Source organism: Phodopus roborovskii, unplaced genomic scaffold (assembly GCF_943737965.1).
Source record: "Phodopus roborovskii unplaced genomic scaffold, PHOROB, whole genome shotgun sequence".
NCBI classification, from domain to species: domain Eukaryota; kingdom Metazoa; phylum Chordata; class Mammalia; order Rodentia; family Cricetidae; genus Phodopus; species Phodopus roborovskii.
The window spans coordinates 6661084-6688619 of NW_026126571.1; the positions used below are offsets into that span (position 1 = coordinate 6661084).

The following is a 27536-nucleotide window of genomic DNA, read 5'->3' on the forward strand; positions in this document are numbered from 1 at the left end:
TATGCATACACACATGCATATGTATATGTTTACTGTGTTGGGGAAATTTTCAGGTCCCATCACCCTCTCATATCTACCTTCTTTCTACCTGAAAATCCTCTATTAGCTATCTTTGTTTCTCTTCGCTTTCTCCTCTTTTCATCTTTCTCTTTTGAGTCACAGAAACTCATTGAGGAATGGTACCTCTCCCATCCATGACAAAATGGTCCTGGGATGTCATGCTGATCTTGTGCAGGTATCCACAGCTGCGGTGAGCTATGTCATACTGCTTTTTCAGCCCTCATCCCCATCCTCTGGCTCTTACATTCTTCTCTTGGGCAGTGTTGTCTTCCTAGGGGGTGAAACAGATGTTCTGTTTAAGGCCAAGCCCGCTATCGTCATTCTCCACATTATCACCAGGTGTGAGTCTATTAACCACTGTCCACTTAAGAAAGAAGCTTCTCCAATGAAGGCCGAGAGCAACACTAGTCCGTGGATTTAAAACCTAGTATTTTAGAAGGCAGATAGAGACCATATTCACTTAGCAAAATAACCTTAGTATGTTCTCCTCTACAGCTTGTGAACTTCCCAGTGTTGCCTTCTTAATGAGGTTTGCAGTTCTAGGCAAAGGCTCTTCCCTTTAAAAGGAGTCTCCAGTTAGAAAGAGACAACACAGGACCTTCCTGATACAGCTTATGTGTTTAATGTATCTTGAAATCTGAAATTCAATGGTCAAAGCAGGAGCTTTACACAATGTATAATTACTTATGTTGTAAATCATAAACACGATCTCAACAGCAGAAGTAGCTGTAGATATGCTGATTGTCTGTGAATTGAGAGGACAGGATCGGGTGATGTCTATAAATGTGGTTCAGGGAAGCTAGAAGCTGAGGTCGCATAAGCCCACCACCCATAAACTAAACCAGATCATTTCTAACTTTCCTATGAACTCTCACCAGTGTGGATCCAATTATTTGAGATTTATTTATTTAGTCATTTTTATTTATGTGGTAGAAAATGCCAAACTCCAGGGATATTTTAGGTGTTGACAGCTTTAACTGTATCTCGGTGGCTTGGAGGAAATGTACTTAAAAATGAAATTTTAGATTTCATTGAAATGTTAATCACTTATTCCCTCCTCTCTCTCTCTCTGTCTCTCTGTGTGTGTGAGAGTGTGTGTGTGTGAGTGTGTATTGTGAGTATGTGTTTGTGTATGAGTGTGTGTGTGAGTGTGTGTATGAGTGTGTGTTTGTGTGTGAGAGTGTGTCTATGAGTGTGTGAGTATGTGTGAGTATGTGTGTGTGTGTGTGCACTCACATGCTCACACATCACGTCAATGGAAGTTTTCCCTTGTCCTTGACTGCTTTCATTTCTGTTGTGAAGATGAAATGGCGTCTTGTAGCAGGTTGATGCGTTCTCACTCTTGCAGACACAGAGGGGATGTATAGTTAATTAACCCAGGCTTTTAGCAATCACCAAAGTTTGGGGGTGACCCAATGAAAAATAACTTTTATGCAGAGTTGCCTGGCAATTTATCAGTGATGATGACACCTGCGTTGATAAAATAAATCAAGGAGCATAAATTGAAAACACTGCACAGGTGTGAATCATATACTTCCTATGGCTTTGAGCAGCAACTTGTGAAGTAGTGAAATTTATTTTTAGGATTCCATATTTTCCAAAACATCCATTAATGCCTTTGCTACCATTTCTTATCCCCAGGTGCCTGTTGGAGCCATCCATCTCTCTATCTTCACTAGAGTATTTCCTAAACAGTTCTGATGAGTTTCCTGCTGACTCCTTGGGGGAGAAACCCAGGCATTCTTGGCCTACAAAAAGCTTGTCTTCTCTTCTGCCATCACACAAAATCTTGTAAAGCAATGTTTAATAGACTATTAACTCTCCATTACTTGATGCAGTACCTAACTGAAGAGTGCATTCAGAGGAGAAGATGGCCTTTGGGCTGGACAGATGTAGGAAGGCTCTTGTAGAGAGGGGCTATGGAGTTCTTCTCAGCTTCCCTCTCAGCTGCATGTCTCTCTCTGTGGTGCTTATTTCCGACATTCCACAATCAGTCCCAGGATTACCTGCTACCGGTTTCAAAATCTTAGCATAAAATCTCCACCTTCTTAATGGTTCTGCCTCCAGCGTACAAAACTTTGGTTCATTCTCACAGGTTTGGACATTACAACTTCATGGCCTAGCTAGGGATCTTTGGTTGACACTTAGAAAGAAAACCTGGAGTTCTGTTAGTAGATCATATATAGTGTAATGGGAGGATGCAAACAAAGGCAGTCTATCTCTTGTGCATATTATCTGATTTTGTGGATGGGCTGATACTGCAGTACAATGTCCTGGGCTTCTAATGGCTAGAATTGTGGTGTTTCAGCTTTTATCATGGTGTAAAAGTGATGTACATTAAGTAGAAATTGTATTTTGAATTTCTGATTTGGTTCTTCTGGAGGCTATATATACATGATTTGGCATTCTTACCATGCTGGCCAATGGTGGCAAGCCACGGTTTCCAGTCATGTGATTGTGATATCAATCCAAGTGCTAACTCTAAACTAAAACAGTGTGTCAAATGTATTGTTACTTATAATCCTTTCAAGTTATAGTGAAATTATCAGTACACTGTTTCCTCATAAGTTGAGGATTATCTACACTTATGAGCAGGATGTAAGGGTCTCTCTAACAAGTTTCTTTGATATCCTTACATTATATGTTTATTGTTATTTGAGCATTCACAAGGTCTAGCAGAGAAGGTCAGAAGATACTATTTCCCACTTTTCTCTCTTAACTCCCCCCTCCTCCATTCCAGGGTCCAGGAAAGCTGGGCAGTGGGTGATATGGTCAGATGATGGATTTGCTTTGTGACCTCTTCTTGACTGTCACCCATTCTAAAGAGATACTGCATCTTTCTTTTTTGGGATAAATGTCCTTGGCTAGTGAAAAGGAAATATTTAGAAAGGTCCACATCCTCAGACAATGATTTATATACTGCATAAAGGTATTATGAAATGCTCAAGGTTCTATAAATAATGGGGCCATTTGTAATAACGATATGATTTTTATATGTGGGGTTTGTGGGTAGGCGGGCAACCTTCCAAATATGATAGGGCAACTGCTGGATCAATAGATAATTTTTCCTCCTCCCTCCTGTTGTCTAAATCATAGGTTTAAATGACAGTAGAATGTGTTGGCAGTAGAATTCAGGGCACATTATTGCTTTCTGCCATTCCGATGATTTGGACTTTTGCTTCTACCAAATGACAACAATTTGAAGACTAGGCATTTTATTAGCCCCTAACTCACTCACTGTAAGAGTCACAGCTATAAAGTATTTTGTATATTCTTTGTATATTCAGTTCAATTTTTGGATCCATTCGAGGGAAAGGAAGAGCATTAATAGATACCTGTATTCCTACAGTCATGGCTGTCTTATTTATATTGTGCCCCCAAACATGGCCATGTGAGACTGTGGCTCTGATGGGCATCTTCCTTGGTAGACTTGTGCTCACACGATTTCTACGAATTAACTCCTTTTATTTCATTCCTTCTGCATCCATTGCCTTCCCATTGTATACTACCACATGAAATGAACTGTTTTAGGTGTGAAGAGGAATAAAATGAGAAATGAGAATACCGTTGAAAGAATTAGTAATTCTAAAATTCTAAAAATTAGTAATTTTTAGAGATCTGAAAGTTAAGATTCCTTAACATGGTGCTGCATAGATGAAGTTAGTATCAGTTATGTGTCATGTACCATGTCAATTTGTATACATATAATATGTATGTATATTTATTATTTATGTATTATATATATGTACACACACATATATATTTATTTTCAGGGCTTTCAAGAGTGGTGTGTGTATCATCCATGTAATATATTCAGAGAGAAGTTTTACAACAATATTATTATTATTTTATTTTGTAAGCAGGGGCTCAGGCAGCTCAGGTTGGTCTCAGAGTTGCTCTATAACTGAGGATGACTTTGAACTTGTAACCCTCTTGTTTCCCACTCTTGAGTGCTAGAATGATAGGTGTGCACTAGGGTCCACGCTTTTTACAGTGTGTGCACGGGGTCCTTATGCAGTGCTGGGGACGCAACCCAGGGAGTTGTGCATGGCATACAAGGACTCTAATGAAGTATCTATATAATAACCTGAGAAGAGCTTTGTCCAGATTCAAGGGGCCTTTATTTATTTATTTTTTAACAAAAAAGAGGCAAGAGGTGGTATGATAAAAGATCATTGAAATAAAGTATTATACTTTACCTAAAGACTAAGTGTAAAGTTCCCGAACTCCAGTGAGTGTCACAACTGTTCTGGTTAGAGTGAAACTGGACTTCTGAAGGTCCCCTCAATATTTGATGCATTGACAAACTGGACTGGAGCTGAGGGGATGAAAACTCATCTTCTGAAAACCCCAATCAGGAAATTATTCTCTCTGCTCTCATCAATTCAAGCCACAGTTCCACCATGGACATGTTTATAAAATAACACTTTAAGTCTAAAACAAATAGAGTTCTATAAACAAGCACTTCCTAGCACAGCAGATGGCCACTAGGAAAGGCGCCCACAGCAGTGTAGGAGAGTGCTTGGAGTGTTGTCTTTTCTTAAAAACGACACTTACTAAATGACATCTCTACTGCAGGTGAAGATAAAGAACAGAGACAGCTGGGATGGCTCATTGGGTAAGGCCCTTATTATGCAAGTATGAGGACCAGAGTTTACACCCTCAACACCCATGTAAATGTTAGGTTGGATATAACAGTCCAACTGGTAATCCTAACACTTGAGAGGCAGAGATAAGATCTATGGTTTAAGCTTGCTAGCCAAGCTAACCACATTGGCAAGCTGTGTATTCACTGAAAGAAGACACCTAATGACGACCTCTGACCTCCACCCACATATATGTATATACATGTTCATTTGCATATAGTTCCACATATGCTGACACACAAATGCTCATGCAAACACACTACATACATATAACAAAGATGTGTCTAAGTGGGAGCAGGCCCTCTTATATAGCACAAAAGAGTAAAGGGGAAGACACCTCAAACTCACATTTTATTAATAGCCTTTAAAGAGAAGCACATGAAATTTTATAATCACAGAGTTTTATTTATTTTGAATTAGGGTCTCCTGTAATACAAACTAGTGCAGGGACTCAGTACATAGCTGAATATGATCTTAATCTTCCCTTTACTTCTACCTCCCATGTGATGAGATTACAGCCATACACTACCCTGAATCTGGCCTCTAGTATCTAAATAGATTCTCTTATTTATTTATTTATGTCCAATATACTCACCAAATTACTCAAATACAGTTAAAAACTTTTTCATTGTGCATTGACATCATGATTGATCATTCAGCTAATCTATTAAGAAGACAAGGCATATGCTATGGTATATATTGTACCCAAAAGAAAACAGACATTAAAAGTAAAGTGCATCAATAATTAGAGATGACAGACTAGTCATAGTTGGCTGGAATTAGCAGACAAGTCTGTCAGCCTGTCTGAGTGAATGGTAGTCATAACAGAGGGTTACATGACACAGTAGTTTCCAAATCTCTCTGTAGCAAATTTATTTGAGGATTAAATCTAGGACCCTGTTCAGACTAGACAAGGGTCCTACCACTGAGCTATGCTCCCAACCCCCATTTTAAACTATTATGTTTCAAGGTTTATTAACTTGTCTTGCTTGCATGCATGTTTATATATCACATATGTATCATCTGTCCTTGGAGGCTAGAAGAGGCCATTGGATACCCTGGAACTGGAGTTACAGATGCTTATTAGTTGCCACGTGGGTACTGGAAGTTGAAACTGGGTCTTCTGCAAGAAAAGACAAAGCTCTTTACCACTGAGCCATCTCTAGAGTCTCTACTATATTCATAGTATTTTGAGACAGGACCTCAACGATTGTCCAGACTAATCATAAACTCACTTGTAAACTGGCATTGTCCTTAGCAATTTTCCTTCTGTTATGGTTGTCTCAACAGTCAAATTGACCCAATCTTGAAAACCCTGGGCGAGAATCTCAAAGAAAGGTCGATTGTCCACATTAGTTTGGCCTGTGGTCATGACAATGGGAGATCATCTAGATTCTTGCTGATGTCAACCGATGTGGAGACACCCACCTGAACGTGGTTAGCACCATTTTCTCGTACTCGACTCTGGACTGAGTGGAAAGGAGAAGGAGAGGAGCACTAGAAAGCGTGAATCCGTGCTCATTTCTGCCTGCTCTTGATTGCGCATGTGCGGAGATTGCATCTGTGTTCATCTCCACCTGCTTTTTTAACTGCTCATGTGCTGTTAAGGCATTTTAGCAAAGCAACAAAAAAGCAACTAAAATGCCCCTTCCCAAGTATTTGGTATCATAGGCACATACCTCCAGGCCCAGCTTGAAAGTTCTCATTTGCTGAGCAAATCTGAGTTTTGAGAGGCAGTGCAAACTTTATTTCAAGAAACCCAAGTTTACAAATGGCCAGTAAATTTACTATCCTGGTCAGTGGCTCAGATCTCCTAAACTCTAGTACTTTCTTTAAAAATCCATAGCTTTTGGGTCTGGGGATATTTGTCAGCAGTCAAGTGCACCTATAATTGCAGAGGACCTGGATTTGGTTCTCAACACCACCAATGACTGGGTGGCTCACCAACATCTATAACTTATGTTTCACAGGATCCGACGCCCTCTACTGACCTCAATAAGCACCTGCACCCTCCAACAACTTTCATACATACAAAATTAAAAATAAGCCAGAAATTTCTTTTTAGAATTTTATTTTATGCAGCCCATTCAACCTTCATGTTTGGCTTACCTTCATTCAAGGACTTGAAGGCTAAAGAAGCCTAGAGATGGAAATAGTACATAAGCAGAATCTTGACAAGAGTGGCATAGAATACTGATGTCACCAGACTTCTCCAGTTAGCACTATTCACACTGGAAGGAAATTCTCCTTATAATAATCCTGTTGCTGGTCAGAGTGATCCCTTCTTTTCATTCAGTAACAGGTGTCTCTCTCTCTCTCTCTCTCTCTCTCTCTCTCTCTCTCTCTCTCTCTCTGTGTGTGTGTTTCTATTCACTATCCTCTCACAGCCCATCTTGTCATTTCTCTCTTCCTGCCACTCAAAATGCTACTCCTCTTTCTATTCTCACCTCACCCAGAGCTGGTGGTTAGCTAATGTCCTCTAACCCTACCTTATATTTGGGGACTTCCTAGTGCCTCTATTTGCCATCTCAAGGGACTCATTGTCACCCACATTGCTAGCCTCATGTTCTTGTCAGTCCGTTTGTATGAGAGCCTTTCTGAGAAACGGGGACCTCCCACAGTGATCCTGCCTGACAAATGTGTGCTTGACGTTTGGGTTGCTGATGCCACATGGGAAACACATGTTGCCTTCTGCTTACAGAAAAGAACAGTCAAGTCTCCCATGTGTGTCTATAGCAATACCAGTAACTTAAGTACTGGGTGTAGAGGAACCATATTCAGCATGTAAAACCACAGAACACCAAGGCAAAACAGCATTTTAGATAATGATTATTTTTCTTTTTCATTGTGAAACATGCTTTATTTATTTGTTTATTTATTTTTGAGAGGATATCTTGCTTGGGGTAGCCTTGAACTTGCCATGCAACAGAGGATGACATTAAACTTTTGCTCTTCTTACTCTACCTCCTAGTTATGGGATTATATAGGTCAGTGGTACTGTATCTACCAGTTTATATATGGTTGCAAAAGGATCCTGGGGTCCCATGCCTGCTAGACAAGCACTTTACCCCCTGAGTGACATTCCCAATATTTCCCCATCCGTTTTATGTTTTTTTCCACTGGAAGTCATTTTCTTGCCATATTCATTTAGTGCAATAATATTAGGTTTTCCCCTAAGGGTTCATGACCTATCATGTTGATTTCGCGGCCTCATTGACATGGTTGGATATGAACTCAATCTCATGGAGAGGCTTTAAATCTAATAAAATGTGGTTGACTACTTCTGTAACATTTGTGCCACTAATACGCCAGTGGGTATATCTTGCAGGCTGGTTGCTATTTCCCTAGTTTTAAGGTAGAAAATATCTGACTCTGGGCTTGCTTCAGCGGCCCTATTCTAAACAATGTCTTGTCACATGTAATATCATCGGATGCAGGGCTTGCTTGGATGACCCTGTCCTAAACCATGCCTTGTCAGATTTGTCTTAATTTAAATTTTATTTTCCTTTTCTGCTTTCATTTTGCTGTTTTAAAGAGTGCATGAAACTATTTATCTTGATTAGTGAGTTCTTTCATGCCCCCTTAGTCTTGGAACCATAGGCCGGTACTTCAGTTTCTGACCCCAGTTTCATAACTTGTCTCCATTGTCATTTTTCTCACTGGGGAAAAGGCAACAAAGACATGCCATTAGCGGAATAAGGAGATCCTCATCTCTGACACTTACTCATATCCGCTAATTATTTCCTGTAGCCAAGATACCATGATTTACTTTATTTTTTAAAGTTATTATATTTAAATGTCTTTTGAGTTTTGGTGGTTGTGGTTGGTGGTAGTAGTAGTGGTGGTGGAGGAGTGTGTGTGTGTGTGTGTGTGTGTGTGTGTGTGTGTGTGTGTGTGTTCATGAATGTGTACCACAGTGAGTGTATGAAGGTCAGAAGACAATATAAGGTTTTGGTCCTTTCTGTCTACTTTGATACACTATTTTTTTTTAATAAAAATCTAGATTGCATATGTTATATTAGCTAACCTGTTGCCTTCTAGATATTTCTCTGTCTCCACCTCAACTCTCTTGACAGGGGCTCTGGGATCACAGATGAGTGTGCTGTCACATCTAGCTTTACTTTGGTTCTGGGAATTTTAACTCAGCTTCTCATATTTGGCAGGCAAGTGCTCTACTCATGGAGCCATCCTTCCCTGCCTGCCCTCACCCATCTTTGAACAGACAGCTATTCTATTGTTCTAGCCATGGTGTAACCCTAACTCAAAACTTTTATTGTTTATTTATTTATTTATTCGGTTGTTTAATTTTGAGACAGGGTCTCTATATGTAGATCAGGCTGGCCTGGAAGTCACAGAAATCTCCCCCCCTCTGTCTTCCAAGTGCTAGGTTTAATTATGTGAACCACCAGCATACAGCCAGCGTTTACTTTCTAAGATTTTATTATTCTAGTAAATGGAGATGAAATGGAAAGTATATAATGACAGCAGTATTTCAGACCTGCTCCAGAGGATCCTGTATTTTGTATGGCAAACATGCTATTTTCAAATAATCAAATAGGAAGAGTAGCCACTGGTGGTTGAACTAGTGTCCATCTCTGAGTATTAGAAGGCTGCATGCTGGGGGGCATTCATGCTTAATACTACCATGTTCCTCTGTGTCTTAGAAAGATCAAAGCATCCCATTCTTCTTCTTCATATACTTTTGTTTTCTTGGAGCTATTTATGGGCTGATATTTCAAAGTTGTAAAATCTGAGTCTCTTTAAGCTCTTCCCACTAACTACCTCAATGTGTACGTCTGAAAGAGTCAGTGTTTGAACTTACAGAGTGGGGAAGGAAGGGTTTGTAGAGTATTACACAACTAAGAATATGCACACATATGCCCAGATTCTTGACTTTTCAATGAAAACCCTGTAAGGGTATGCATCACATATTGTTTTGAGAAAAGCTGGCTCAATGAAGCAAGTTGCAGAAAAAGTAGCTGCTTTCAGTCTAGCTAACATTTTTCATGCCTATGTGTCTGTATGAGCTACATATATCTAGGTATTGTTTTTGTTTCTTTTTTCTTTTGTCTTTTTCATGAAAAGAAATTCTTATATGCTTGATACATGGTCATTTCTTTCCTCCAAACAGATCATCTGTTAGGCAGAATGTTGTCACCTGGGATCTTATGTCACCTGGGATCTTATTCATCTTATACCCAACTATGGAGATTTGTGAGATTCTGTACAGATGGGGTATGGAGCAAGATATGGTTTGCCCCCAGGAATACAAATAAATATATAACTTGGTAGGGTGTTAGACTAAGGTTTTGGTGATTTAATAGTTTCATCACATTTTCTTTGAAAATGATTGCCTCTTGTGTAGAACATGGCACGCCTACGATGTTCCCATAGGAACTTTGAACCCATAGGAATCTTGTCACTGTAAAAACAAAACAAAACAGTGGAGGACTGACAAAATGGAACAGCAGGTACAGGTGCTTGTCGTCAAGGCGGATGATCTGAGTCCGTTTCCTGAAACCCACATAATAGAAGAAGACAACTAACTTCTTGTCTTCTGACCTCTACATGGCTGCCATAGTGAAACCCTAGCTACCCTCCACTCCACACCCAAGTAAATGGAATAAATGTAAAAAAAAAAAAAATCCAAACTTTTAAAATTAGAAATAATGCAGACTCTCTTTGTTTGGTTTTCCTTTTCTTTCTGTAGCCATCGTGGAAATGGAAAAAATGAACACAGATCTAGTAAATTTTAAGTGAATAGTTTACTGAAGTGTTGTTTGTCATCTGTTTTCTTTTTTTTTTTTTTTTTTTTTTTTTTGCTTCCATAACTATATGTTGGAGTCATAAGGAAAGATTTGCTCATGATCGCAAGCTGTGAGTGGCTTACAGCTATGCTTGGCATCTCTCCTGCTCTGCAGAACAGAGATCTGAGGGTCTTAATTATCTAGAAAGTCATCTCTCTCAATCTTAGTAAAAGTCTATAATGTGGTCTTTGAAATACTGGCATAAACTTTTTAATTTTAACAATGGAGAATATGTTTTTAAACTTTTCTTTTGTGTATGCATATACGAATGTTCTTTGTATGTACACATGTGTTTGTGCATGTATGTTTGCACAAGTGTGTATTATAAGTAATTTTTTTTATTGTTCTCCAATTTAATCATTGATGCAGGGTCTTTTACTTGAACCCAGAACTCAATGATACAGACACACTAGTCCCTCTAGTCAGTGTGTTCTAGGGATTCCCTGCCTCAGCTTACCGAGTGCTGGAATTACAAGTGGGTTGCTGCATTGACCTTACATTTATCTCGGGGTACAAACTTTGGTCCCCCAGTTGTACCAGGTCAAGGATTTCATCCACTAAGTCTTCTTCCTGGGCCCTGTGAATTCTTCTTAAAAAAAAATTTCATTTGTCTTCTATTTTATGAGCATGCTTGCATAATCAAGAATCCCATTACATTTGTCTTAAAATCAAAAGCAAGACATATTTTGTATTATGTACTTTATCCATAAATGGGAGGAGAAGAAGAAAATGGATTTGAAGGGAGTTGAACATGGATATAACTATCTTGGAATTCTACTGACTTTTAAATTTTAATTTGTTCAGAAAATAACTTCAGTCACACAGCCATGTTTTGTTTTCTTATTAATGTCCCTGATATTGAATTTTATAAACAAGAACTGTTTTCTTTTTATTAATAGACTGGAAGGAAAGAAAAGGGAGACCCTCTCAACATTGCAATTGACAAGATGACCAAGAAAACAAGAGATCTGAGGAGACAGGTATGGTTTTTCTTCCTATTTTTACCACAAGAACTTTGTTATGGTTTTTCAGAGTGTTCCTTTCCGGGGTTGCATTTTAGATATTACTAATTCAGGTGACTATTTGTCATCTCATCTATGAATACACAGATAGCAATCTATTAGCACTTGGAAAACAGCTGTGCCAAAAGATGAACTAACTGCAAGACTCATAATGTTAATAACCCAAAAGGTAGCTTCTCACATGATCTTCTCAGGTAGCGATTTGAACTCTCCACTATACACATTTTGTCATTATCATCTTCTTCTCCTCCTCTTTCTCCTCCTTGTCCTCATCCTCATTTTCCTCCTCCTTCTTTCTTTCTTCCTTCATTCCTTTCTTTCTTTCTTTCTTTCTTTCTAGTTTGTTTGTTTGTTTTTTGAGACAGAGTTTCTCTGTGAAACAGTCCTGGCTATCATAGAATTCACTCTGTAGACCAGGATGGCCTTCTTTAAACTCACAGAGATCTGCCTGGCCCTGCCTCCCAAGTGTTGGGATTAAAGGTGTGTGTCCGCACTGCCTGACACACATTTGGATTTTAATTTCTGAGTCCATACAGGCCAGGGACCTTTTGCTGATCTATGAAAGTTCTTACCAAATGTCCAAGGTATTGAATTATGTATTAGATTGTTAATGTTTAATAAGAAATAAAACCCTTAGCAAAATGGGTTCATTAAGGTTTAAGACTCAATGTATTTCATTGGAGATGTAGTTATCGTGTTTATCAAATTATTTTTTGGGGAAGCTCAGAACCAAAATAAGATTCGTGGCTTGGACTAAATGGCCATTGGTATCATTAATCTGATGATTCCATTTTTCTTTCTTCCTTCCTTTCTTTCTTTCTTTCTTCCTCCCTCCTTTCTTTCTGTCTCTTAACTAATCTGGGATATGGAGGTAGTTTTCTCATGGCAAATGTTTTATGAACATTCACTAATGTTGAATTTGATTTTTTGTTTGTTTGTTTTTTTATCATGGAAATGCTTTATAATGATTAGGTGGTATATTGAACAGAAAAGATTTTGTTATGACTGGGTGTTTTCTGAGGGGTTTATTTGTGTGTTTTTTGTTTTGTTTTTAATGAAAGAATATATTTAAGGCAGTTGTTTTCAACCTTCCTAATGCTGCAACCCTTTAATACCAGGGTTTATAACCCCTGGTCATAAAATTACTTTATTGCTACTTTGTACCTGTAATTTTGCTACTGTTATGAATCATATAGTAAACATCTATCTGATATGCCATCGCAAAGTGGTCATGACCCACAGGTTGAGAAGAACTGAAAGAACTGATCTAAAGCCACTCAGCTGACTCCCAAGATACTCTGCGAATATTGAAGCCAGGTTCCAACAGGCTGTGGCCCTCATGTATTCCCTCATTTCCTGTCATCCACTGGTGTCAAAAGACCACAGAAGCCACTCCAGAATACAGGGTGCACAGGCATGGCTCAAAATGCACTTTTCCTAAACATCTGGGTTCAGATCTTAAGTGGTGTGTTCAATATTTGATTTAAAAATAGTCATTCTGGAGCTAGAGAGATTGTTTAGTGGTTAAGAGTGCCTACTGCTCTCATAGAACACACGTTCGATTCCTGCACCCACATGGCTGCACACAGTCATCTGTAACTCTAATTCCAGGGGGCTCTGATGGTGCATTGTTTACTTTTCTCAACTAAAGTTGTTGCTGGGACCAACTACATTACAGAGAGTAATTTCAAACAGGAGAGGTTATTTTGGCTTCTCGTTAGAAGGTACATAGTGCATCATGGTGGGTAGGTAAAGATCTTGGACGTAAAGCTGCTTGATCATGTCTGGATGGACTAGGAAGCAGAAGAGGGGGGTAGAAAGAAGAGTGGTTTGAGATTCTTAAACTGCACCCCTCCCCACAGAGACCCATGTCTTCAACTGAGAGGCCAGTTCCTAAGAATTTATATATAACCCTGCAAAACAGCATCAGCAACTGAGGGTCAAGCATAGAAGCTCTTGAGCCTGGGAGAGACATTTTTCCATCCCTTTTCTTGAAAATAGATTTTTCCCTCACGACTCTGTTTCCCCTCCCTCTACTCCTCCCAGCTGCTCATTCCCTCTCCCCCCTCTACATCTTCCCCTTTCTGTTCCTCATTAGAAAACAAATAATAAGACAAAATAAAGTATAATATACTAAGATGAAACAAAACCTAACTCATGAGAAGTAGACAAAACAAAGGAGAAAGCACAAGAAGCAGAGATCACTTGTTAGCACACTCAGGGATCCCATAAAGATACTAACCTGGAACCCTAATGTAAATGCAGAGGACCTGGCACACAGACCAGTGCAGACTGTGTGGGCTTTATCCTGTTGATTCAGAGAACCTTGTTCCCCTGATGCCCTCCATCCCCTGTGGCTCTCATACTCTTTCTGCCTCTTCTCCCAAGGGTTCCCTGAGCCTTGTGGGGAGGGAATGATGGAGCCTTTCCCTTTATGGCTGAGTGCTCCAAGGTTTAATGAGAGACATTTTTACATGCACACCACAGCACTACAGTTTTGTTTGGGGGCTTCTGGGATGTCGCCAGGATGCTCCAGGAAGGAAGCCATGCTTTACATAATATCCTCCACAAAACAGAACTCTTACTTCTAGAATCTGAAGACTTTTCATTTGCCAGTTAGCAAAATATCTTAAGGACAACATTTCCTTTTTGTGGTTGTTTTCTCTTTTTTTTCCTTTGAAGAACTCTGGGAGTTCTAGGTCAGCCTAGTCTACAGAGTGAGTTTCAGGACATCCAGGATTGTTTTACAGAGAAACCTTGTCTTGAAAAGCAAAGCAGAACAAAACAAAGAAGGATAGTCCCTTTGTGTGTTAATAATACCAAATAGAGAGATGGGCACGTCTGCTTAACTCGCCCTCTAAGACCAACTCTTCATATCTTACCTGGTCTGAGATGATGTTCTAGTAGGAATTAGGAAGCTAATGAAAACCCTTTGAATCATCTATAATAGCGATCTTGACTCTGTCTCAGGTTGTAGCATGACTGTTTTGGTGTTCCTTCCTCTTCCTCTCTTTTGCTTTGAGACAGCTTTACTCGTAGCCCAGGCTAGCTTTGAAGTCACAGCAACCTCTCCTCCCAGCTTCTGAGAGTTGATTGATTATAGGTACCTGCCATCCTGCCTGGCTCTGGAGTCTCCATCTCCTGATCTTCTCTTCTTGTGTGAATCCAAGGAAAGTTTTCATTAATGTCCTGTGCCAGAGGTCCTAGAAAGGATAATAATCAGATTTTAGACGGACAGGTCTACAGGGTTTGCCTGTGCTTAGACTCTGGAACCAACTAACAACATGTGTTCCTTCCTCCCTCATTTATTGGTTCTAATAGGAATTTAGGTTTTAGCAGGCTCTTTGGTTCTCTCTACTTAGAGACTTAGAGGTTGCCACCCCCCTCCTCTAACCCTGCCATTTTATTAAAAAGGAGTGGTGAGGGAATTCCCAGAGTTGTCTTTTAGCAGAATTGGAATGACTCTGAGATAAGCCTTCTGGAGAGAGACATTGTTTCCATGCCCTGGCTGTCAGATTTTTCTTCCCTCACATTTGCAAGAAAGAGGATAACAGGATTGCTTCATGGTATTAAGACACAGCAGTAATAGCATAATATCCCACCACATCTGTGGATTTGGTTCAAACACCTTTCTCTTTCTTAATCTGTCTTTCTTGGACTAAAATGGTCCCCATCTGTCAGTTCCGTGGCTACCCATATGTTGGGATATTTTTGTCTTTCTTCCCATCCCTTCTGTCTCTCCTCGTTTACCTGTATGGCACAAAACATTCACTGATCTAAATTGAAGCTCGTTTTGGATGGAATATGCAGTGACTAATGTGCCTGGCTCGGCTGAGTTCCCCTGCCCCTTAGATTTGGGCAGTTAGGGGCTGGAGGTGTGGCTCATCAATGAAGAATGTGAGCGGCTCTTCCCAGTATTCAGGCCAGGTCACTCAAAATCCGCTGTAACTCAAGTTCCAGGGCATCTGACCCCCTTTTCTGCTCTTCATGAGCATCTGTGTGGTTCATGGCATACACTTACACAGACAGACACACATAAACACAAAGATAATGAAATAAATCTTACAGTTAAAAGAAAAAAAAGATTTAGATAGTTAATAGGATTGAAGACATTTTCCTTTAGTTGTCAAATGCAACAGTGTCTGCATGAATATTCTCTGCTGATGAGGTGCTTTCAGTTGCAGACAAGCCTGATAACAGATTATAATGGGGAGCCCCCAGTGACCCAGAACCATGTCATGGACACATGCATTCTGCATTTCTTGTTATAGGGAGCACACCAGAGATGACCACTCAGATGCGATTTATAGCCAACTGAAAGCCTTTATTCCAGCCAACTGGGACTACAAGTGTAGCCCTGAGCATTTAGAACAAGGGGTTTTAAAAATAAAAACCTCACCCTGGTGTCTTGCTCTGGGGCTGAAAGGGGTTGGTTTTGCAAAAGTAAGCAGTTTAACAGAAGCTAAGTTAACTGGAGTGTCTTGGCCTCAGGTCCTAGATTCAAGTTGCATAATTTTTCACTGGATTCTCCATCAAGGGATTAAATTCTAGCTAAACCTGAAACGGCCTTTGAAAGAATACAAGATAGAGGAACATCCTCACTGTCCTGCCCTGGCAATCTCGATGCAGTATTTAGAGAAATCAAATTGCATAGAGAGAAAAGGAGGGAACGAAGGGTTGTAGTTAACCATGAGACTTCTACAGCCTTTCCCATTTTTTCAGTCTCTTGAGCTTCCTCTTAGCCCTAGGGAAGAGCTCCTTAGAAGGGTGACCCTGGAGCCTTCAAAAGTTCCACTTACTAAATTAAAATAAATAAAGTCAACCACAATTCTTTTCTTAGATGTCCCTAATTAGGGACATAGAGTTAGATTTTTAGACACACACAAAATAAGTCTTCAATAAAATAGATCTTTGTTAAAGTAGAATTTTCAGGCAAATAGAAACGCTCTCTTGAGGCAACATTTCCCAAGGGAGTCGAGTCCCACACTGCTGGAAAGGTCACAGGAACACAAGGGTGTTGCGTTAAACTGATTGGCATGGATCCATCTTGCCATTTAAAATCCACAACAGTGGGGCAGCTGTAGAATAGAATTTCTTAGGAGTGTTTTGTATAGGATTTAAAAAAAAAAAAGTGGATTTGTGGGACTATGACTGTCAATTCTGAGTGGTATGTTCTAATTTTATGGCTGTGGGCACAGTGGGCCCCATGTCTGGGTGGTTATCCCAGCTGTGATTCTGGAACCAGTCTGGATACAATGCTCTTGGCTTGCTCCATGTCTGGGCAAAGAGACGCCCCAAAGTCCATCCTCACTCACAGGCGATCTAGCCAGTAACTGGGTGCCTGTTGCTGCCTGTTGTTCTTTTACACACAACCTTTTAGTCTGTCCTGTATATGTAAAGACACTAGTTTATTCTGGTGATCATTTGATTTTTTTGTTAGTCTTTTATTTAAAGTTGGTAAACAAATTAGGACCAACGATTTCCCTAATAAATAGTAACTAATTCAGCCACTCTAATTCCTCAAACCAATCAGGAACTTAATTTTTGATCATTAGGTCCCTGCTTGGTTTAGAAAACAACTTTGAAGATTCGGTTCTGCACTTCCCTGTAGTGAGATAGTCCGTCTGTGGCACTGACCACGCCCATTGGGGGGTGGAGCCATGGGCGGAGTGACCTGTGGAAGGAGGTTGGAGGGGAGGGAGGAAAGGCTCTCTTTCTGGCGTGACTCGGACAGGAGAGCATCCGGTGGAACTTGCTGGTGTTCATTTGTCTAGGTTGTAAGTTATTTCTCCCTGAATAAACATCTATTCAGCCTATTTGTTTATCCTGATCCTTATTTACCGGGATACTTCCCCATGTACCTCTTGGGGATCAAACTCAGGTTGTGAGGTATGACAGCAAGTGCCTTTACCTCCTGAGCCTTCTCAAGGGCTAGCTCAAGGGCAGAATTCCAAGGCTTTCACTCTCATGAGCTGTGAGAAATGTCTCAAAATGAAGTATAGGAAGGGTCTATTCGATAAAAGTTTTAATTTTGCTGTTACAATAAAACTATGTTCAGCAACACAGATTCATGTATAGGATTCTTTCATATTGAGATAATTACTAAATGGGTGGTAATAAAACAAATAATTAAGAGCTCCAAAAGAAAACACATCACATGTGTCAGAAGGTCCATTTATTTCTGATGACCCTACAATTATGATAGTATTTTCTAGTTGCCTCCTGTTGGACTCTTTCCAGAGAGACCTCTGGGTAACAGCGCACCATCATCAGTGAGAGTTTACAAAGTCCACCGTCCATAGAATGTAGCCTGACTTAGCTGACCCATGGACAGGCTTTACGAATTTCTGGTTTATCCCCTGGATTGACCACATTTAGTTCTGACACTAGACAAGTGAGGGTAAAAGTGGGTTAGTGCGTGTGTCCACTTTACAGATAAGTAAACAGAGCTAATTAGCACAGCCACGGATACATGGAGTGTGTGTGGTGTTTGCAGCTCAAGCACTCTGTCTGTCACCTTGGTCATAACCTTTATCCCATCCTAGTAATCTATAGCAGTAGCACCTGCAAGTGGGCAGCCCTATTCTAATCTATGCTGAGAGCACTTGGGAGATAAAAGGAGGGACGGAGGGAGGGACGGAGGGAGGGAGGGATGCTTTTTTCTTTTTTTTTCTTTTTTCTTTTTTTTCCAATACTGGATGTTAACCCCACGGCCCCGAGTCCTATCATTACTACTACTGCTACTACTGTTACTACTTTTTATTTAAAGATGAGGTCTCCGGCAATTACCCAGACTGACTTTGAACTTACTGTGTAAATCAGGCTGGCCTTGAACTTGTGATCATCTAGCTTTTGTCTCCCAAGTAGCTGGGATTGGGACCTATTCTAGTAGGCACAGCTGCCCTGTGGTTTTCAACAGCACCTCCACCTCAGGAGGATTTGTAGTGATATGTATCCATGTAGACAATAAATAAATAAATAAATAAATAAATAAATAAATAAATAAGAAAGAAATCTGTGTTGGATGTCAAAGGCTGGTTCTTGTCTACTTCTACTCCTGGCTTTTAGCACTGTGGCTCACTGTGGCATCTTGCAAAGGTGCTGTTCTGTTTAGATCTCTAGCTTTTTTGATTCGTGAATTGCAGACAGTCTAAAGCATTTACAGTAAACAGAGATGGCAATGTGTTCAGCTCTTCTTCTCACATCTGCCTTAGTGGGGCCAATTATTTTTAGATTCATTGTCAGGAAACATTTGAAAATTATTTCTGGATCTAAGTGTGTTTTTCCTCCTACAGAGATGAGGCCATGTCTAAGGCTACAGCCACAAGACTGGTTGGCTCCGTGATTTCTTCTAAATGCTAAAGTTGGTGATTTTGCACTGAGGCCCTGTCACAGCTAAGAATCCCCAGCGATTTGGTCCTTAGGCAAGAGTCTGACCTCACTGTGGAAGCCTGGAGATCAGAATGATCGTACAGAAAGAGAGATGTGGGATATAAAAATAAACAACACAGGCATAGCTAAGCAACAGAAACCATAACAGCAAAGAGTAAGGACAGCCCAGGATCCTTAGGAGGTTTCAATAGCATAGACAAATGTCTGGAGGGAGAAACTCCTCATTAAGAATTAGGTATTCTGGCCACTCTTTCATTGGGAAAACTGTGAGAAAAGATTCCTAAACACTAGCACAACAAATTCTTTTTTGTTTGTTTTTTTTGACACAAGCTCTTACTATGTAGCACAGACAGGAATGCTAGATTGTAGGCATGCACCACCACCATTGTAAGCTACCACACACATGTTATCTCCAAGTCTAGGGTATGTGATTGAATCCACTGGAAATGGCTTTTTAGATACACTGCAGGCAAGTCCTTGGCAAGTGCTGTCCACTTAATGAGGTGGCTCAGTCTAGTTCTGTGATCCTGCAGAAGGTCAATGTATCAGATCTAGGGGGACAATGGCTTGAGTCCTCTCTCCCTAGCTAGTCTTGATCTAAGGAAGAGCCTAGCATCCTGACTCACAGCCATTACTCTAATAGCATACCTTGCTGAGAGGAGACAGGGTTGAATATTCATGAATAAGAAAAATTAATGAAGTGGGGTTTCGATGGCTGAGTTGCTCTGCTCTGCTACATCCTGCAGTTGAGGTGAAATGGGAACAGGGAGGTGATCAGAGCAGTCACTGAAGCCAAAACAGAGCCTAGAGGCTGCCTGTATTTGAGCTAACCTCCCTCACTTGCGCCTGTTGTAGATAAGAATGCTGCCACTGTTCCTTAGTTGTTCATTTATCAGATGCTACAATATGCATTTTAACTACAAGTTGTCCATCCTTTGGCTTACTTTATACATTCACCTGAAGAGTAAATAGTGGACTCCATTGTGAGGGATTCTGGTTTCATCAAAGCTGTGCTGAAGCTAGACATACCTGGAATCATAGTACCAGGGAAACTAATCCCGGAGGATTGTTGAATTTGAGGACATAATGGCCTATGTAACGAGACCAGGACTAAAACAAACAAAACAACAAAAAACCTATGTTACCACAAGCATTTCCAGTAACTTTAGATGGTACTATCATCTATCTATCTACATCTGTCTTCCTATCTATCATGTGTGTGTGAGAGAGAGAGAAGAGAATGAGAGAGACAGAGATACTGAGACAGAGAGATGGAGACTGGTTGGCGGTGGGTGAGAAAACAGGCACCTGAGTGCCCCAGGGTGTGGAGGTCAGAGGACAGCTTTCAGGAGTTGGTTCTCTCCTGCCATTTGCCTCTTAGGGACTGAACTTGGGTAGTCAGGCTTGACAGCAAGTGCCTTTACCATGGAGTTGCCTCACTGACCTATAGTGCTCTCAACTTTCAATTCTTTTTATATTGAATAGTTTTTTAAAAGTTATTTCCTTGTATTTTATGTACATTGGTATTTTGCTTGCATGTATGTCTGGATTAGGGTGTCAGATGTCCTGGAACAGGAATTATTTCACAGGTTGTGAGGTGCCATATGGGTGATAGGAATTGAGCCCAGGTCCTCTGGAAGAAAAGCCAGTGCTCTTAACCACTGAGCCATCATCTGTCCAGCCCCTCAGCCTTGAATTCTACTTCCTTTGTATCTGAGAGAGTTTTCAGACACAGGTGAGGCTGTGTCATGACTTTAGACATTTATCACACCTACTGTCCTATACTGGACATTTCCATTCACGGAGACAATACTAACGAGGAAGAATCCATGTTTAAGGCTCATAAGAGATAGAAGAAGCCCCATGGGGTCTTCCAACTGACACTCATTCACTGTAGAATATAGTCACCAAAACAGGATTTGTTTTTTCTGTACAACTGACAGTTCACAAACACTAGCTTGCAACCTTCAATTAAATACCCAAGGAAAGCATCAGGTTTCACAGTTTAAGGGCTCGGTTCCACAAGGCCACATGGACTTTACATGCCACTTGTAAGTAATAGGTGGCTGCCAGGGGTCCTGTATCCCCACCGTCCACATGAGTTTCCATTGATTTATCAAATTGACTCGTGGATCTCAGGGACACACTTGCGTTAAGGAGTTTCTCATAAAGAGCCCATGAGGATCCAGATGAAAAGACACAGGCAGACATCTCCTGGGAGGTTCACAGTTGGACTGTGCTGTGCTTTCTCCTGTTGTCTATAACATGTGAGCCCCTACATGACAGGACGGGAGCTTTCTGAATACTGTCCTTTCAAGTGCTTCAAGTGGCTTTGTTACAAAGGAACAATTGACTAAATCATGAGCCATGGGTAATCAATTCAACCTTTGGCCTCTCTCATTTCTCCAGAGATTGGAGGTTATAGGAAAGCTTCCTATAACCCTAGCCCTGTAGTCACCTGGCTGTTTTCCCTGGCAACCATTCTATTCCTGAGGTCATCTGAGAGCCCACCAAATGTCATCTCATTAGTACAAAGGATGTGTCTCTTGCCCGGGAAATCCCAAGGGGCTTAGGAAACCGATTTTAGGGGTCACCGGCCAGGAAATTAAAAAGCGGTCTTAGGATTTCTGTGTCAGTAACTGAGGTCAGAAATGAGATATTAAAATGGATATCTAGCTAGTCCTCTCATCTGTAAGGATTATCTGTATGATGGACTAGGGTAGATATGTATATTTCTTTCTGTTTTATAAGATGTCTACACCCTTGGACTAGATTAGAGACATATGGTCTTACTGCTCATGGCCAGTAAGTGGGAATAGGCAAATTAATCTTTGTTTTCTTTGAACATTTAGAAATGACGGATGTGTGTGTGTGTGTGTGTGTGTGTGTGTGAGTGTGTACATCATTGCATATGTATAGAAGTCAGAAGACAATGGGAAGGTGTCAATTGCTTCTGTCCTTCAATGTGTGGATAAGATGATGGAGCTCTAACTCAGGTCATCAGGCTTGGTAGCCAGCACCTTACACATGAGCCATCTTGCCAGATTTCAGTCTGTGCTTCCTAAAGAGCAGAGCTGTGACTAGGGTCAAAAGGGAGACAGGCACTAAAGGTTAAGACACTCATCAACAAAATTCACAAGTCAAGAGGAGCAATTTATAAACCATATTAGGAGATCAAGATTAATGAAAGAAATCACCATGAGATGGCTAGAGATAGATGGTAAAGTATGTGCCTTGCAAGCCAAAGGCTTTAGTTTGGCTTGATGATGCAAGCCAGGCCTGATGATGCAAGCTTGTCATCCAAGCTCCGGGAAGTTGGAGACAGGTCAATCCCTTATGCCTTTTAGCCAGTCAGCATAGCATATTTGGCAAGCTCCAGAGCACTGAGAAACCCTGCCTTGGAAGTGCCAGTGGCTGACTTCTGAGGAACAATATCAAGGCTGACCTCTGACCTTCATACTTGGGCACACGCTCACATGTATGCACACCTGTGTCCACACGTAAACTGTAATGCACCATTGTCGGGATTAATGTAAAGAACAGCAGTGCCGGGCCGTGTTGAAGCCTGAAGCAGAAGGGGAAAAGTTTACTGACCCTGTTTTTATTTGTAATCTTGCCTCATTGTTCATCATGAAGAGAACAGTCCTCTCTCCTGGCTCTGTTCCAGAGTCTGTGTATTAAAGTGTTGAGTGCCCCTGCTGTAGGAGAAAGTCCCTCCCCACGGTCTCAGTGCCAGCTGGTTTGCTTTACACTCTCACCTTAGTGGCAAAAGTACCCGCCTTTAAATTTTATGGGATGTCACCTTGGAGTCTACACTCAAAGGCCCATTTGAATTGTGGTGTCTTTTAGGTTGTCTTGCTCCAAATACATCTCTTCTCGGTGTTTATCATGGTGACATGGGCCTTTTACGGCACTCTGAAGTGCTTCGGAGAAAATGGAGTGTTCTAATACTGCTGATTTATTCTTCCAGGTCTACGGTAATTTCCTCACTGCCTAATTATGAGGCTTGGTTTAATTCACTCTACACATAATGTTTACTGATGCACATATGGCACCCCATTTCAGAGAACTATACCCAGAATGGACATTTCTGTCATTCTGGAGCATGGAAAATTTCCTTCATACAGGAAAAAAAAAAAAAAGCCGTGAAGTTAAATCAATTTGACAAAAGATGTCCCTCAATAAAAAGGGGAAAGTTCATATTTCCATCTTAGTGAGAGAGCCCGTATCTTTCTTCCTCGTTTATTTTATCTGTTTATGTTTTCTTTTGAAAATGAGGCAAAGCTCCACTTTGTAGGCCAAGCTGGCCTTATACTTGCTATATAGCCAAGGCTTGTAGCAATCCTCCTGTCTCAGCCTCCCCAAGCCAGGCTCATTTATTTATTTATGGTTTGTTTTATTGAGACAGGATTTCTTGTAGCCTTGGGTAGCCTTCAACAAGAACGATCTTGAAAAGCAGGGTTCCCTGTATCCTCCTTTCCAAGTACTAGGATCACAAGCCTGAATGGACACCACTTACTTTAAAAGCTGCAAACAATGGTTATGTCTTTATATGCCTAGGAAGCTTTTAAGTCCCCCCCCCAACCAAGGACATAGTGGGAATTGAGAATAAACAAACAAACAAACAAACAAATAAATAAATAAATAAAAAGTTGGGGGGAGAGGAAGGAAAACAGCCGCCTATCTTGGATTCCTCCTTGGCTGTCCTTGAAAGGAAAGGTACCAGTTCAGAAATAAGGGACTCTTAGAGGAAAAAGGAAGCTTGAAGTCTTCCCAAGTCAAAAGATGTCTTGTGAGCATCCCACTTCCTTTTTATCTCCTCTTTCAAAGTGACTGTTCTTCCTTTCTCTCAGCTGTTGGTAGCATTATCAGGTAATTTTAGTTTCTTTAAAAATGAATTGGTGTCAATGACATTATGCCTATTAAACCTTGGAACTGAGTTTGTGCTACAAACTGAGTAGTCTTTCAAAGGTGAAGAGCCAAGGACAGCTTCATCCAGCCAGACATTACCTGTCTTTAGTGCCAGCATTGGTGTAGGGGCAGGGGTGTAAAGGAAGGGGAATTGAGAGTTTGAGGCTAGCCTGTGCTAGACAGCAAGACTCTGACTCTAATAAGAAGGAGGGAAAACTGGTTGGTATGTAAAATAAAAAAAATGATAAAAAAGAAAACAATTCAAACCAAATCATTATAATTTAGAGCTGCAGACACCCAACACTGGCCAAAGAACAGGTTTGGTTAAGGTATTCAGTGAAAATTCCTTGACCTGACTGTGCCATGTGTTTCAGAATTAGAAGTGGCTTCCAATGAACTTTTCTGTTTTTCCATATCCTGAGTGCTAAGAAAGCTTAGGTTTAAAGGCTGAGAAGTCACTGAGATGTCCAAACTAACCCAGTTTCTTTACCCACTGGTCCGCGATGCCCCTTTGTGCTTGGTGATGTGTGAGGCGCAGAGAAGTGTTATGGCCTCTTGAAACAGTGTGACATTTGTTTAGTCTCCTTTCCTCTCTTGATTGTGTATTGACCATCCTGAAATTCTCCAGAGATGGATTACTACCAAAATGCTTGTTTTTCTTTTTTTTTTTTTTTTTTAATAACAGAGCCGTGTTGAATTTCCAGCAGTAAGATTAAAGTGCATAAGAAGATGAGGCTTAGAAGTTAGAGTACCCAAGTGGACTAACTGTGAGGCTTGTCCCTTTTAATGACTGTAGTCTTTAAAATTAGTACACTTTCATCTTAGTGTATAGTTTTTATTAAAACTCCCTTAATGGGAATAACATAAGGTAAATATGTCAATTATTAATGAATCCTGACTTCCTCTACAATAACCATTATAATAAGCTTCCTGGTTGATATAATCACCATTTTTTTTCCTTTGTGAAGCCATGCATATCCGTGTCCAGTCTCAGACAGGAAGCTGAACTATGTATGTGATTTTGATAACTATTTTTCTAATTAATCCTATGGGGGGAGCAAAATGTGAAACATTTCAATTTAGCTGAAGGATAGCTGATGAACTAAAGAGATGAGCAGACTTGCCTAGAGAATTTGGTGAGAATTAGTTGACCAAGTTATGCCAAGTGTTTCAGAGTTAGAGGAGAATGATTGATTTGTCCTGAGGAATTCGGAAATAAGAGAAGGTTCTTCCATCAGAGCTGACCAGATGTGCTCGTGAGAAGTATGGACAATTAACCAGTCATGCATAGCTCCATCCTCTCTCCCTCCTTCCTCCATAGTTTCTGTTTTTCATGAGAGCATTAATCCCATTTAACTGCTGGGGGCAGAACTTTCTATATATTTGATTCCTTCCATTTCAAAGAGGACCGGCTTGCCTTAAATAGCTGCAGTTTAAGCTCCAGTTCTGCAAAGGGCTAAAAGGGCACCTTTGGGCAAAGCAAGGTAGGAGCTGTGGGAGACCGGAAGAACGTGGGAGGGAACACAGAATGCAGTGAGCAGGTGGAAGTCAGAACTAATGGAGCATTGCTGACTCTGAGCCATTCCTTCGCATACTCCCTTGAAATCTTCAGGCTTAGATGAATGTGCCCTTAAGGTGTGTCTATGGTGTCCAAATGGCCAGCTTAAATGGAATAAGTAAGTTGTGCTGTACCTGCTCACAGCTGTATTCATAGGTTACTTTGGAACCTGGTTACTGCTGCTCCTTGAGTGCTTGGGCAGTCTGTAAACATGCCCTCACCATTTTTTTCCAGCTTGGATGTAATTCGGAAGCCATTGCAGGGCAGGGCACATAAATTAAGTAAGCCAGATACTCTCCTAATCCATAAAGCTTGGGGAAAATGTTAACAGCTTTGACTCCTATGTTGAACCTTTCCTCAAAGCTTTTCCTACAAAAGGAATTTCATACAGACAATTGGAATAATGGAATAATGGGTACTTTTTGTTTGTTTGCTTGTTTTGGTTTGGTTTTGTTTATTTTTAGTGAAATGAGAGGCAAAGGAAGACCTACTGGGTCAAAGAAGACTGATTAAAACAGACATGTAAGGGCACTAAGAGTCTGGTTCTAGCCTCCTTGCTTCCTTTCCTGGGTACAATAGATAATCAGTTTTCAGTAACTACAGAGTGAACAGAGCCTTCCTAACACCAGAAGACACTATGCAACCTTCCAAAAGAGGGAGGCAATCAACAGTCCTACCCATCTATTATGCCCATAAACAACATCAGTGACCAGCATGACACAATAACCCAGTGGATGCTGTAGTGGTACCCATTCCTTGGTGGTAACCAATAGCTCTCTAATTGGACTTAAGACCAGCCCAACAAGAGGGAACTGGAACCCTAGCTAACAACTCACTGCTAATGAAGTCATGATTATTGGAGGAGAATCCGCAATCACTAATTTACTAAACCAGCATAACCCCTAACAAGAACCCATAAACATTTGTCACTACACTCACAGATAAGTGTATCTAAACCCCTCATCAAGGAAGCTTGTCTTCTCAGCAGATGGAGAACACTACAGAAAAACACAGTGAATCAAAATGTGTGGAGCCCAATCCCATTCGATACATCTACAAAACACTTCCACACTCAAGGCGAAGTTACTATGGAAGAGGAGGTGGAAAGAATGAGCGAGTCAGATTATCAGGGAGTTTGCTGTAAGAGCGAGTCTCCTGCCTGTTAGGTCTCACCAACATAACCCCCAAAATACGAGCTGAATGTCATCAACAAACACTCCAGACTAGGTAGTTAAAAACCCATGAGGCCTCACTCAACCTTACACAAAAAATTATAGGCAACAGAGCTCAAACTGGGAGCCTGGGAGGCAGTCATTCCCAAGGAAGACACACCAATTGGTTGTCCAGTGCCAAAGAATCCGTGGTGAAAACATACTTACAAATAACTCAACAGGTTTTACAGACTCAACAGGTTATATTTAGGAATAACTAGTTAGTCCTAAATGAAATAAAAACTAGTGATAAAGGAGACAATTAATGAATGTGAAGGAAGGCAGAGAAGGGGACATGGGAGGATTTAGAGGAAGAAAGGAGAAGGGAGATGTGCTGTAATTAAATTACAGTCTCAAAGATGAGACCAACAAAAAGAAGAACTGAAAAAGTGCAATTCTATGCAGTAGTTAAAGATAGCATGAAGCAGCAGGACTCCAAAGGGAGAAAATTGTTCCCAGGCATTTTGTGTTATCCATGATTGGAGTAAATCAGGAGAAGGTGGTAGATGATTCTGGAAGCTTCAAAGGTAAGTTTATCTGTGACATGACCACCAACTGAGTGGCTGCCACCCCTCTCCTCTCACTCAGGTATCATTTTAGGACAGGTTACCATCCTACTCAGTTGACCTTACATGCAACTCATCAGATGCTTGTCGAGGGAACTCATAAGGCTTTGGCTGGACTCTTCCAAGATGTTCTTATATTTAAATAGGATTTGTCTAAAACCCAGAGACACATGCTGGAATATGCAATGGCAAGTATATATATTTATGAATCCAGATGACTCTGCCTGCTACAAATCCCACCACATTTGGCAAGTATGTAGGGTTGACCTTGTCAAAAGGGAGTAATGGAATTAGAGGCTTTCTATATCCTGTCTCAGACTCTTCAAATGCACTTTTCCTTTTACTTGTTTGAGACAGAGTCTT

At 40.6% G+C, this 27536-nt stretch overlaps 1 protein-coding gene across 2 annotated transcripts in view; it reads left to right on the forward strand.

Moving 5' to 3' along the window:
• The window catches only part of Ctnna2 (catenin alpha 2), a 1034505-nt gene that overhangs the window by 772305 nt on the left and 234664 nt on the right, over positions 1-27536 (forward strand). For both annotated transcript variants that reach the window (XM_051202772.1, XM_051202773.1), the window contains exon 8: positions 11413-11493. In XM_051202772.1, coding sequence (XP_051058729.1) covers positions 11413-11493 — 81 coding nt within the window. The remainder of the gene's footprint in view (positions 1-11412; positions 11494-27536) is intronic.